The sequence below is a fragment of the Zootermopsis nevadensis genome, unplaced genomic scaffold, assembly GCF_977971745.1.
Source record: "Zootermopsis nevadensis isolate Lab colony 2312 unplaced genomic scaffold, Znev_1.0 Znev_ptg000058l, whole genome shotgun sequence".
NCBI lineage: Eukaryota > Metazoa > Arthropoda > Insecta > Blattodea > Termopsidae > Zootermopsis > Zootermopsis nevadensis.
In genome coordinates, this window is record NW_028259189.1 from 52827 (window position 1) to 66552 (window position 13726).

Sequence of the window (13726 nt, forward strand, 5' to 3'; positions counted from 1 at the left end):
GTTTTATGAATGTTATGTGTAGAGTAGATTTTTATATTTAAAAGCAACGTTTTTATGTGAAGGACGCGGCAATTTCGAAACAAAAATTTTGTGATACTGCTAATTGTGAAGAAATGTATTACGGTGTAAATATACCTAGTGACACTGTCTTGGAATCTGATGGTAAGTAGTAAAATATAAACATAAATGAATATGCATTCGAAAGTTAGTTTTAAGATTTTGAATTGTAGATATAGTTTATTTACATTCTACGGATAATAATATAAGTACAGAACTTATATATGAACTTATGAATTTTAAATACAATAACTAAACTACATAGCACAACAACCCAGAAGACAGAAATCTTCATTCTCACCGCTGTGAAACCTCAAATCTTGCAACGAAACCTTATTTACATATAGATATACCTAAAGGTTAAGAATTGTCAACAGAGGTAAAATCATCTACAGAGTAGGAGTGAGTTAAGAGGTAATGCAGACTTGATTACTTTTATATCATGATTTAAACTCTTAATTGTATGTGGAAGATTATTGAATGACTTGATACCTGTATAATATACTCCTTCTTGATATGTAGTGAGGTTAGGATTTGGCATTTGAAGGTCATATTTACATATTATGTTTAAATTATGTGCATATTTATTTCTTTGAAATTTGTCCAAGTTTTTCACCATAAATGATAGTAAGGAGAGTATTTATTCACTTGCAAATGAAAGTGTAGAAAATTTTCTAACTAATTTTCTACAAGAGCCTCTGCTTTTAAAACCTGTCATTATTTTAATTATTTTCTTTTGGATGTAAAATAGGTAATTACTGTCTGTTGAATTTCCATTGACAGATTTATGCATCATTTGTATATATAAACATTTTTGCTTCATTTTTCAGACACTCTGCATGTCTATAATGACAAATCAGAAGCACTGAAAATTGTGAAAAAATACAAGGAAGCGAGGTTTAATTCCTTTAAGACAAGACAGGAGGCTGTGGAATTTGCAGTTCAAGCTCCTGAAATTGTAGTTCCAAATTTAGAAACCAGCAGTCCTGTAATAGGTGAAAAACCAAGTCCTTTCAAAGCACCTAAATCCCAGGATTTGGTTTGGCTGAGGAAAGTGATAGAATGTGGTGACACTCTTACATTCACAAATACCATCTGGTGTAATCCTCGTTACCTAGTGAGTAGTGGAGATACTCCAGCCATTCTTCAGGTATGCAGGTTGCATTCTTATAAGTAGTTTTGAAATGTATGTGTTAGTATTCTACATAGAATTCCTAACTCGGTCATCACTGATTTTAATGCTCTTTTCATACACAAAAAATAAATCAGACTGCCCTACCAAAACATTCTGTGCAATAAAATGGTTTCACAACATTAAGAGTGAGCATCAGAAGCAGGGATTTTGAAGTTAGGTGTTTCTTTTATTTTTATATGTGTAGTTGGGAGCCATCTATGAATGACTAAATGAAATCCAGGCTCTTGTATGGGCGATTATATACAGAAACCATGCTTGTTAAAAAAATTTTAAGTCCATGGGTTAAGATAGGGTTATGAAAACTGGCATGAGTAATGTTTTTGTTTTTTTTCCCTCTGTTATTTGTGTGTTCAAGATACAGGCTTGTTATTTTGTATTTGGATAATTATGTAAAAAACCAATTTAGCTTATGTATATATCTCAGAGAACTTAAACAAAAATTATCTGGTGTTGATATTTCCCCAAGGTTTCGTTAATACATTCAAAGGAATGTGTTAGAATTGCATAAGAAAATAAAGAGAAGAGAAACTTGATTATACTATTGCAAGATTAGAGCATTTGTCAAGAAATCACTGGTATATCTAGTCTAGCAATAGGATGTTTCAGTCTTCTTGGCAAGAACTGCTATAAAGTTAATGAAACTTCACCTTTTTCTGTAACAACCACGAGACCCAGCTATAATAATACATTTTTGCAACTGGTTTATCCAGACAATGAATGAAGATTCACTGACCCACAAGTATTGTTTTTTACTGACAAAGCCTGGTTTTTCTTAATTGGACATATGAACACACAAAATAACTGATTCTGGTGCTCAAAATACCCTGGAGTCCTTCATTATATTCTGCTTCAAAATCGAGAAGTTGGTGTTTGGTGTGGAATCAGTGTATGGTGAATAATTGTCTCAGTTTTTCTTTTATGGATAGTCTTCACTCAGGAAGTTATGTTAATTAGATTTTGAAAAGGATTTTCCTTAAGTTCATTAAAAAAAGGAAAGTGTATGGTTACTTTCAGCAGGATTCAGTAAAGGGAACACAACCGGTAACTCTGTGGCCACAGTAACTGACATGTTTGTTGAAAAATGTATTAATGAAAGTTTATGACCAACTTGTTTCCCAGACCTCACACTGTGTGATTTTTATTTATGGGGTAGCTTGAAAGACAAAATGCATAAAATAAATCAAAGAGAATATTGAGGAAGCAATATTCAAGATTTTCCCAGCAAGCAGCAGTGTGTGAACTGGAGTGTGCTTTGCTGTGCATTTTTATTAAAATAAAAGTCAATGTTGTTCTTTGACATTTATCTTGAGATCCAAATGTAAAACAGAGAAGAACATCCATGTTCTTCTTTGATTTCAACTCTTATGGGGATTTACCATTTTTTCTGGGTATTTTCAACCTTAATTCCACTGGGAACTACACTAAGATGTGTCACAGTCTTTAATTTATATGTTATTTATTTATTTTACGTTAGCTGTAATTTACTCTATAAACTTATAAATCATTATGCTTTGTTCTGCCTGACGGTAAAAGTGAATAATCTATTCATTATCAATAATGACCTGCAACTATAGAATATCGCTAACAGAGAATTGTACATAATTGTCAGTTATTATTCATAAGTGATATTTAATCACTATTACTGCACATTTACATGACAGATGATCAAATTTAAATAATTTATTTACTGTTTCTTTGTCTTTTCCGGGTTTAGGAAGGCTCACGGTATAACGCAATGCATGTAGCAGCCAAGGCTTGTGACGCACAAATATGTGATCTAATTCTACAGACAGTGAGCAATGTTGCATTTATTCAGTTGCTGTATGGAGATGATGATGCTGCCAACTGTGAGGACCGAGCTCGTATCTTGTTGGATCTTTACCTGAATACTCCTGATAAGGCCCTCAATGAGACTCCGATACATTTTGCAGTTAAATTGGGAGCTCTTTCAGTTGTAGATGTATTGGTGTCTTATCCACAATGTGATAGACATTCGAGGAATAAATATGGACAAACACCAAGAGATGCAAGTAACATGTATTTTCATTATCATATATACATCACAGTATTCTTCAGGAGTGAGTACTTGGTATAAAATATTTATGTTATTGTCTGTGCTTCAACTAAGAAGAATGTGATTGGTTGGTAATGTAGTATGATGGGAGAATCAAGAAATATGTACAAAGTTTTGTTTGGGAAACCGTAAGACAAGAGGTCAAGGCATAGTTGGAAGTTGGTCAAAAGTATTATTTGAAAAAGTGATGGCGCATCAAATTCCATGAAATGAGGGAATTTTTTTGACTATTTGATTGACAGAAATTTTTAAGGAAAATTCCTCTACCTTGGAGTTAGTTGGTCCAAAATATTTCTCAGTTTGTTAAAAAAGTGATAATATAACCCAGAAATTTATTTCACACTCAGTGTTATTGATTTTCATAAAAAATTAAATTAAGTATATCATAAAGTATTTAGCACATTGACATTTTAAAATATTGTTTGTAAGAATTTGTGAAGGCCTTTCTTTTAGAGTTTTACCAAGGATCTCATTTACGTACTTATAAACCTTTTTTTCTCTACACTTTGCATAAAGTGTTTAGAGATGTCAGTGATAATGAAATTATTATATATATATATACAGTATATGATTCCATTTTAAAGTTTAGAAATTTGATATAATTGAATGTGATGTGACGATAATTATGAATTGTGAATAGATAAGAGTCTGTCATGGCTTATGTCAGTTCCATGAAATTGCCTGGAGAGACTCACAAACAGAAAAATGACAATCCAGATAGTCATTAGACTGGTCAAGATTCAAACTAGCTAACCTCCCTAATACAAATGTGGAGTGCTGCCAGAGGACCAGTCTGCTTGCTGAGATGTAGGATTTTACATAGCTGAAACAATTAAAATAGTGTGGCTACTTCCTGTAACCCGTTATATGTACATAACGTTATTTCTATCTTACTTACCATACTCATGATTTCTCCTTCTTCTTTTTTTCCAGGTTATCTGCAGTCGTGTTTCCTCTCCAGATGAAAGTCTAAGGCAAAAACTGTCAAATTTACTGGATGACATGTTTTATGTTCCTGTACTTAGATCAGAGGATAATTCTGTACAGCCTACTGTTGGTGATCCATTCTCTCCTGCTTGCCCTCTGGTTGGTAATAAATTGTTTTTACACATGTATTCACTATGCAGGGTCCTGTCGAGAAATTTAAATTAGTCAGAGAATTCTCTCATATCAGAGCACGTAGTTTTCAAAGTGAAGCTGAGACAATTCAGGGTGTTCACAGGATGTCTGGAGATTCATTTCTAGCAGGAATGTTGACAGTTACTTCTGTTACCATGTTTAGACCCCACACACTGCTTATTTGATGGATGCAAGGAGGTTTATATGTTCTGTCTCATGTATTGTGTGTGTACTTCATATGTAACCAAAACTATCAAATATAACAGTTTGTAAAATCTTTTACTTAACGTGAAATGTTTTGTCACAATTTTTTTTTCGTCATCATATTGCCTCGCATTGAAGAGTACAGATTAAATGTGTTCCTCTCATAACACCTTGATTAAAGCTTTTTTGAATTTTTTTGTAGATGTTCTGTTTTTATGTGGTTAATAGCTGTTTTCCATTATTTAATTGTATCTTGACTTTATTATATTTTGAATGCCTTCTGAATTTATTCGTCTTTGTGTTTCAGTTTTCAGTTCTATAGGAAATAATCTAGGGACTGTGTCCTTTTAGGTAGGGTGATCGCCATACACCACCTACTGTTGTCCCCTTGGTCCATTCTTGATCAAGGAGACTGGGCTCCATGAGCTGACAGTGCATATATATCTATACTACACCCACCCAATCACCAATGAAATCAACCTGTCAGTCTCTGGTGTTGGAGGCAGACACAGTCTGTGAAATGCAGAAAATTAACTTCATACAAACATGGTTCATCATCAGAGGAGACGTCATTCTATTAATTTACTGTTTGTTCTAAAATGTTTATTCATCAGGTATTAAAAGCTGATCCACTTAATGGAAGGATGGAAATCCGGGCTTATGCAGGACCAATGAATCATGAAAAAGCAATCGTGTTCCGGAAGAAGTGGAAGACTCCTCCTCGGATGCCTCGGACTCCAAAGCAGAATGCCTGCAGACAGGCATATACAGGAAGTCTGAGTTGTCATGCATTTAGACTGCTGGATGTGGAGAAAGGATTAGAAAGAGTTGGCAGGTGGGAGATACGGACGACTTCAAGCTTATGTTTCTTTCACTTTGCTTTAGTGAGACACTGTTTGCCCAAATCTAAGTGGTTCTTGAAGTCAGAGCTTCAAATATAGAAATTTTACTCAACAAACAGTTATTTTCTTATGTATTATAAGATAAATGCACCATGACCTGAGAAAGGGCAAGTGTATTTGGTGCCCCATGTGAACCTTTAGCCTTGCACGTCCCAGTTAACCTCTAAAACCGAATATTGTGCATATGTAATTTCAAATGAAGTTTAGATTATGAAGCAAAATGATATGTTACTGTTGCTGAATGTATAGATTTTAAAATTTAGAACCTCACGAGGCAGTCTGTTTGACAGGAAAATGCTGACTCCACTACTCACACATCAGCCAATCATAAGTAATATCAAGCATTGTTGATGGTAAATTACAAGGCCATTTATTCTTTCCTTCCATTTTATCTTTCTGTATTTAGATGCGTGTTTTATTCTACTTGATGCTGTTTCTCTGCCTCTTATTATTCATTCAGTTTTGTTGACAGTGTTCCTCAGTTTTTCCATATAAAAATAATGGGATGCAAGAAATTTTCACATGAAATAATATTAGTATATTTGTTTTAGTAGTAGAATGGTGTCCTGCTCAAACAGTTTCAGTTAGTAGCTTGATGTTATTGGCCAAAGAAACTGTTGACCATGAAGCATAATGCAAAGGAAGAAAATATCTGCTTTACTTTGCTTGAAAGTATAATATATTTTGTGCCTGTGATTTCTTACAGGGACCTGGCTGAGGAATTCAGGGTTGGTTGGAATGAATATTGGCCATTTCTTGATACATTTACAAATTTGGCCTCTGAGGATGGGCTTCAGAAACTTGAGGCTTATCTGAAGAACAGATTTGAGGAGGCTGCACAGAAACCATATTCAACCAAGGAGTGTTATGATAGTTCAGAATGTGTAGTGAGTGGTTGTGTATCATCTTTAACAGAGTATAGTGAAAATCAGTCAGTTGATGATGAGATTAGTCCAGTGTCAAATCTGTGCCTTGCTTTTAAAGCGTGCAGTCTGTCTGACACCAGTCCAGTTAAACCACTAGTAGAGAATGCGTTTAAGACCAAATCAAATGTGTACAGTCATCGAAAAGTGGATGCAAATGCTGGCATGGAAGATGAAACTCTGTTGAATCCAGGTGTTAGCCCATTCTTATGTGTAGAAAAATCTTGTTGTGTGTTCGCTAAACGAATGTTTGATGGACTCGCGGTTGTTGGTCGTAGTGTACAGGTTAGTGATTCAGTGCCTGACATGCTTGATCCAGAAATTAGGCATCTCCAAGATCTTGTCAGCAGTTTTAAAGATGACGCCAGATTCGCATCTGTCGATTTTAATCTCGTTCACTCTCGAATCGCCGTAATTGTAGCAGCAAAGCTTATTGAGCTTACTAGTGATGAACTGGAATTTGTCGTGTCTGGTCTTCAATCTACGGTTTCCCCATTGTCATGTTCTTATTCAGATGAAGAGGATGATGTGAGCTTATGTTACCGTGATGCACATGCATATGCTGAACACCAAAGAAAAACCAATTGTGAACGTAATCAGGTAAAATGTATTGCCGAGTATATTCTTTGCGCCTTAGAAATACAAGGAAATGGTAAAGACACAGACAAAACCAGTGGTGCTAAGAAAGATATTCATGTCCGAACAGAAGAAGAATGTATGAGGATTTGGTCTGATGCTTCACAGTGCTTATGCTTCAGACAAAATCATAATTTTATGAGAAATGCTAGGAAAGGTTGGTCCTTCAAGAGAAATCATGTGCGGTCTACATCTGACAAAGCTAACACACAATCTTCATCAGATGGAATTACAAGACGACTTACATTTGTAGAAGATAATGGTGAGTGCATATTTGTTACGTTGTTTGCATAAAATAAATGTAGAATTTAATTTTATTTATTATTTGTAGAAATTATATTAGTTTATGTAAGGTACCTTTATTCCACCTTAAAAATGTAGTGATACTCGGGGATTAACAAAGCACTGAAAATAAATATATATCCATCACCATTTCAGTTCCATCTAGTGATAATTCTTCATTATTTGAACCCCTGAACTAAAGTAAGTAAATGCTGAATGTGACTAAAAATTGTTTATGTATGTATTTATTTATTTGTGGTTTATTTAATGATACTGTCAGTAGTTGAGATTACTTAGCATCAAATGATGAGATGAGTAATGAATAATGAATTTGAAAGGATATGGAAGAAGGTGGACATGGTCTGATCCCAGAATTTGCAGGGAAGTCCTGAGTAAAACCATGAAAAACCTTAGGATAACTAGTCTCCAGGCTAAGATTTAAATCATATGCCCCAAATAAGAAGCAGGAGAATTACAGATTTTTTGTTGGAATCAGTTCGTGTGATGTAGGTTGAAGTCTTTGACACTCCCAAATGTAACTGAGCGACCTTTGTAACAAATCAAATTTTTACCCATTCACGCCTATACTCGCTGCATATACTGGTCTCTTTCTTGAAAACATAAGTCCTCCAAGTGTTAGGGTTTCCAGTGAGTGGAGTTTGTAGAATCAATTTGTTCTTGAAAAATCATACAAGTTTAGAATGTCTAAAAAGAGATTTTTAGCAGTACCAATATTTTACTTCTGTAGATGGTGCTGTGAATGCTGTAAATACCATTGCATTCTATTCTTCTTCTGTGACACTCAGGGGATTTTAGACAATATAGTTACTGTTACAATTGATCTCCTTCCTCATATTCATTATTGTTGATCCTATTAGCATATTGTACATTATAATAAATAATGAAGCTAATTAATTATGTACTTTCCACTAGATTCTGACCAGCAGTGTGATAGTACAAGAATTAGTGAGATGGAAGGTTCCATTCATGAAACACACTGTAATCTGAAAGTGAGCAGCTTTAAAAAGAGACAGACATATAATTCAGAAACTAATAAGTTACATAAAATGACATACATATCATCAGGTGGTGAGTTTTCAGAAGGTAAGATTTCTGATGCGTGTTTTTATGTACATGTCTTTTTAAAATGTGAATTTATGCTAATATAAGTGCTGGAGACTGAATATTGTATGGTGCAGCGTTTCTCAACCTGTGGTACACGTACCACTGGTGGTATGCGAACTAAGTAAGAAAAGCAGAAGATAATATTAACATAAATAAGATTTCCCTGAACGAATTTGGTTAGTGGTACTTTTAGTGTGTTAAATTAGAATTAGTGGTATGGCGGCGAAAAAGGGTAAGAACCCCTGGTTTAGTGGAATACAGGGCTAGTCTAAGTGATGTTCACGATATGAAAGAAATAATACGTTCAATGAAATTCAGATGAACAAAATTGGTACCAATGGAAAGAGAAACTCTCCAAGTTTTGTTTCAGTACATCACAGGTGTTCAATGCGAGCCCCCTTGGTAACTCGGCACACATCCAGCCTGTAGTCGAGTTCCTCCCAGACACGTTGCAGCATATCATGATCGATTGCTATAATGGCTTCTGGCAAGGTCTGTGGTGAGGGTGGCACGAAGAATATCTTTGATGAACTCCTACAGAAAAAAATCACAGGGCGTCAGGTCCGGTGAATGTGGAAATCCAGGACACAAAAGGCTCCTCTGCCTTCGTTGGCAGTAATTTTCTGTCATATCGCCCCTGGCGGCGAACAGTGTTACTATGCGGCCGCGAAGTATACCAACATAAACTTGGAGAGTTTCTCTTTCCATCGGTACCAATTTTGTGCATCTGAATTTCATTAAACGTGAGTAACGTGTTTCAAATCGGGAACATCATTTAGATTAGCCCTGTATAAAGACCTGAAGGGACTAGTTGTAATTTACAGAATGTAGGGGTTCTGACCATATAATTTTATGAAATGTATAGATGTTAGCCTCTAACAGATCATGTCTTATGCATGTGAGTTTTATTTGTATTCCAGATGATGATGATGATGAATATTTCACACCACCATCAACACCTGCAAAACTCAGCAGAAATGAAGTACATTCATACTGTGATGATGATGATGACGATGACGCTGAAATGTTAACACCAGTCGAATGGCCAGATGTTTTTATACAAGGGTAAATACTGAATGTCACATAAAGCAAAGAGTAGAATAATTTGTCTACCCACTACTGCTGCTACATTTATTTAACCAAAATGTTGGGGAAAGTTTTTTTGCCAGCTGCATAGAATTCATATTTGCCTGGTCAGCAGTTCGTCAATCATAAAATCTTTATCTGACAGTGAAGTACCCAAACACACTAATTGTTACCTAATTTTTGTAGACAGTAAAATTTTAATCACTTAAAGTGCTAGAAGCTGTGTTTTGTTGTTTCCTCATCTTGTAATTTTCAAACGCCTGTGCTGCCATGTAGTCTTATATGTGGTTAGCAACATTTAGATCTAATGATGAAAAATCTGTAACCACCTTAAAGAGTGCCCAGAATACTAAGTATATGAGCACAAAATAGTCTTATTGAAATATAATTTTTTTTTCTAGTGACTCACCTACCAAGTTGGATGCCACTGTAATGCAGGCATTGGATGGCTTAAATATAGACCCTATAGAATATCCTAACATTTATAGATGGCGACATTTGGTTTTGCTGTACTCTGAAAGTGTGAGAGCCATGTAAGTAATGTGTCTAATGTAAATAAAATTAGTCAGTAATAAATCAAAATGACTTACGATAATTCCAACTTTTATGGTTCCCAGAAAATTTAACATTAAATTTTTGTATGTACTGCATTTTCCATGGACAATCCATAGTACTCTATGTTGTATGAAGTGTACAAGTTCAATTTGTTGTCCATTGTTTGTATTTGTATTATCTTTGTACACAATATTAATTAAATTAAAAAAGAATTATGAACATGTTCCTAGCCATCCATAGTATTTCATCTGTTTTCACTTTCAAACTAAATAGTAAATATCTTGTTTGGAATGTTCATGTGGAAATGGATTGTTAAATTGTGTAATTATGCTTACAAGATCATGGTTTCAGCTTTAATAATATTTCTGTTATGTTCCGCTTTGAAGTTTCTGATTGTTAAATTGATTTAATATTTTTCTTGTATTTCGATAAACACAGAAAGTTTTTTAAAACTCCTTTTTGTCAGAGTAGAGTTTCTCGTATGTGCATATGGATAATAACAAGAAGACATGTATAAAGTGAAGCTTTCATGATAGACTCTCAGGTTACAAGCCATGTCAGGTGGCTGAATGGTGTATGAACCATATTTTCTGCCAACATTGTGAGAGAAATCTGTGTTCTCATCCTCAGGGCTCAGATTTGTTACGCAGCAGCCTTGAGGATGAGAGCAGGGGTTGTTTTCGAAACGTTGGCAGAAGATATGGTCTATTCACCATTCAGCCACCTGACGCGGCTTGTAACCCGAGTCTTTCATCAACAAGAAGACATGTTTTTCAAATTTTAAACTAAATGTCTATGGAAAATAAAGTTGAATTACAAAGAAGTGGAAATGGTGGACAGAATTTGTCAATGGACATTAAGAAGGTAAAACATTTTAATTATATGTCTTGTAACTTTCAGATGGTCCAGTCCTCTTCCTTCGAGGCCTAAAGCAAGAACTAGAATGCTTCAGACACCTGTCGCAGATTCTTCACAATACCAAAAAGGTATGCAGTCTTCCACTCCTCCACAGGCATGGCACAAAATTACAGGATCATATTCACCATTAAGTCATCAGGGGTTGAAAAGAAAAATACTTATGAAATTCTAATAGCCTATATTTTATAATTAGAAATATGTTTATCTATATCTAGATGTAGTAAATTCTGATGTTTGTTAAATTTGTATTATCAGATATTAGAACATTTTAATGCAATGGATAGTTTATTATGTAGGAAGCACATGTGGGATATTTTCACATGATCTTAAAATTTTATGCAGGTAAGGAATAAAAGATTCTTAAAAGAATAAGAAGAAGAAGAAGAATTGATCAGTAAAGGAAGTCAGCAATAAGAGTATTTCTTAAAAAAAATTTCTCAAATAGAGATAATTCCATATGTTCACAAATTAAACTTTAGGCTTCTTGGACGTAGGACCCAGTGATTCATTCACCTTTTTTGTCTCAGTTTACTGTATAATTTTTCTTGTCATTATATTATTATCAATAATGACCTGCAATTATAGAATATCGCTAGCAGAGAATTGTACATGATTGTCAGTTATTATTCATAAGTGATATTTAATCACTATTACTGCACATTTACATGACAAATGATCAAATTTAAATAATTTATTTACTCATTTACGTGCATATAAACCTTTTTTTCTCTACACTTTGCATAAAGTGTTTAGAGAGGTCAGTGATAATGAAATTATAAATACTGTACAGTATATGGTTCCATTTTAAAGTTTAGAAATTTTATATAATTAGGCATACGTGGAAGTTGGTCAAAAGTATTATATGAAAAAGTGATGGCCCATGAAATGAGGGAATTTTTTGACTACCAGAATCAGTTATTTTGTGTGTTCATATGTCCAATTAAGTAAAACCAGGCTTTGTCAGTAAAGAACAATACTTGTGGGTCAGTGAATCTTCATTCATTGTCTGGATAAACCAGTTGCATAAATGTTTTATTATAGCTGGGTCTCGTGGTAAAGTTTCATTAATTTTATTGCAGTTCTTGCCAAGAAGACTGAAACATCTTATTGCTAGACTAGATAGAATGCTAAATTTAATTAGGTACTACTTCTACTTTAGATAGCTTATTGGTTTTTATACAATAGTCTTGTTTGGTCTAAATTGGAGTATGGATCTGTTACTTGGAATTCTATTACTTCCACTGATTCTACCAAAGTTGAAAGAATTCAAAGGAAATTTGCTGCTTTATGTCACGCCAGATTTTTTAATGGCCTAAGTGACTATAATTATGAAGACGTTTCAGTGAGGATAAATTTTCTTTGACTGCACCTGCTGAGGAGCCATCTTGATGCTCTCTTTCTCATTAATATATTTAAAGGTAAAATTTGCTGCCCATCCGTTTTTGATTCAGTTTCTTTGTGCGTACCCTCCGATCCATTAGGGACTACTTCTCGTTTCTTTGTTTATCGTAGTCTTAAAGCTAGTTCCTTGTTTAGGTGTGCTTCTGCTGCGAATGCAGTCTGTCAGCGCATCAACATTTTTAACAAGGAGAATATTTTTCTTGGGCATTTTATTTAGCCAATTTCCTTTTCTTTTCTTTTCTTTTTTTTTACTAAAGTTTCATTTTGTATGTATTATTTATATTTAACTGTTTTTAATTTAATTATTATATACCTAGGCATATTATTCAGCTCATTTGCTTGTTGATTATTTTGTAACAAATTAATGAATTGATATATTATCATTATTATATTGTACATCTATATATTTAGTTTATTGTTTGTTTGTTTTTGTATTGTTATGTTTATGTTTATTGTTAGTGCTTGGCTGTTATTGGCCTCTTTTGGATGTTGCCAAGCACTCTAATAAATGAAATGAAATGAATTATTATTATTATTATTATTACATTACTCCAACTTTGCACACTTTCGTAAATTAGTTAAGGCTACCATCAAGTCTGATAGGCGGCGGTGGTTAAAGTCTGTTGATGACAGTCTTAAAACTCACCCTCAGCATTTTTGGAAACACGTTTCAAATTTCAAAAGAAAAGATAACTCCTTGATTCAGCTAAAAATTGGTGATCAGTTTGTCAGTGACCCGAAACACATTGCTGATGAATTTGCTACGCATTTTGAATCAATTTTTAACACTTGTTGCCAGTCCGTCACTCCTACCGATACTTTTACTTCTGATTTTTTGCCCGCCGCTCCTATCTCTCCTGCTGAAGTTAGCAAGGCGATCAAGCGCCTCAGACCCTCAAAGTGTGTGGGGTTAGATGGAATTCCTTCGTTAGTAATTAAGGGTTATTTTCACTCCCTTATTAACCTATATTTTTAATTTAAGTGTAACTAGTGCCACCTTTGCGTCCCTGTGGAAAGAAACAGCTGTTGTTCCTGTGTTTAAAAAAGGCAACAGTTCCATTGTTAGTAATTATAGACCCATCTCTATTCTTAATAACTTTTCAAAAATATTTGAATTTATTGTCTATGATCATTTGCAAAAAAATTTTAAGTACAGATTAAATCCCTCAAAGCATGGTTTTCGTAAATTTAATTCCACAGCAACAAATTTGGTTACTTACCTTAATTCCGTTTTACCTTCAGTTAGTAC

At 34.2% G+C, this 13726-nt stretch overlaps 1 protein-coding gene across 1 annotated transcript; it reads left to right on the forward strand.

Moving 5' to 3' along the window:
• Positions 1–41: 41 nt before the first annotated feature.
• On the forward strand, positions 42–13000 carry LOC147871321 (ankyrin repeat and LEM domain-containing protein 2 homolog; the record flags this gene model as incomplete). Its single annotated transcript, XM_087339902.1, has 10 exons — positions 42–162; positions 888–1207; positions 2967–3278; positions 4260–4412; positions 5264–5484; positions 6258–7372; positions 8326–8496; positions 9438–9582; positions 10005–10136; positions 11059–13000. Coding segments are annotated over 10 exons (2880 nt in total), but the record flags the coding sequence as incomplete, so codon positions are not given.
• Between the last annotated feature and the right edge of the window lie 726 nt (positions 13001–13726).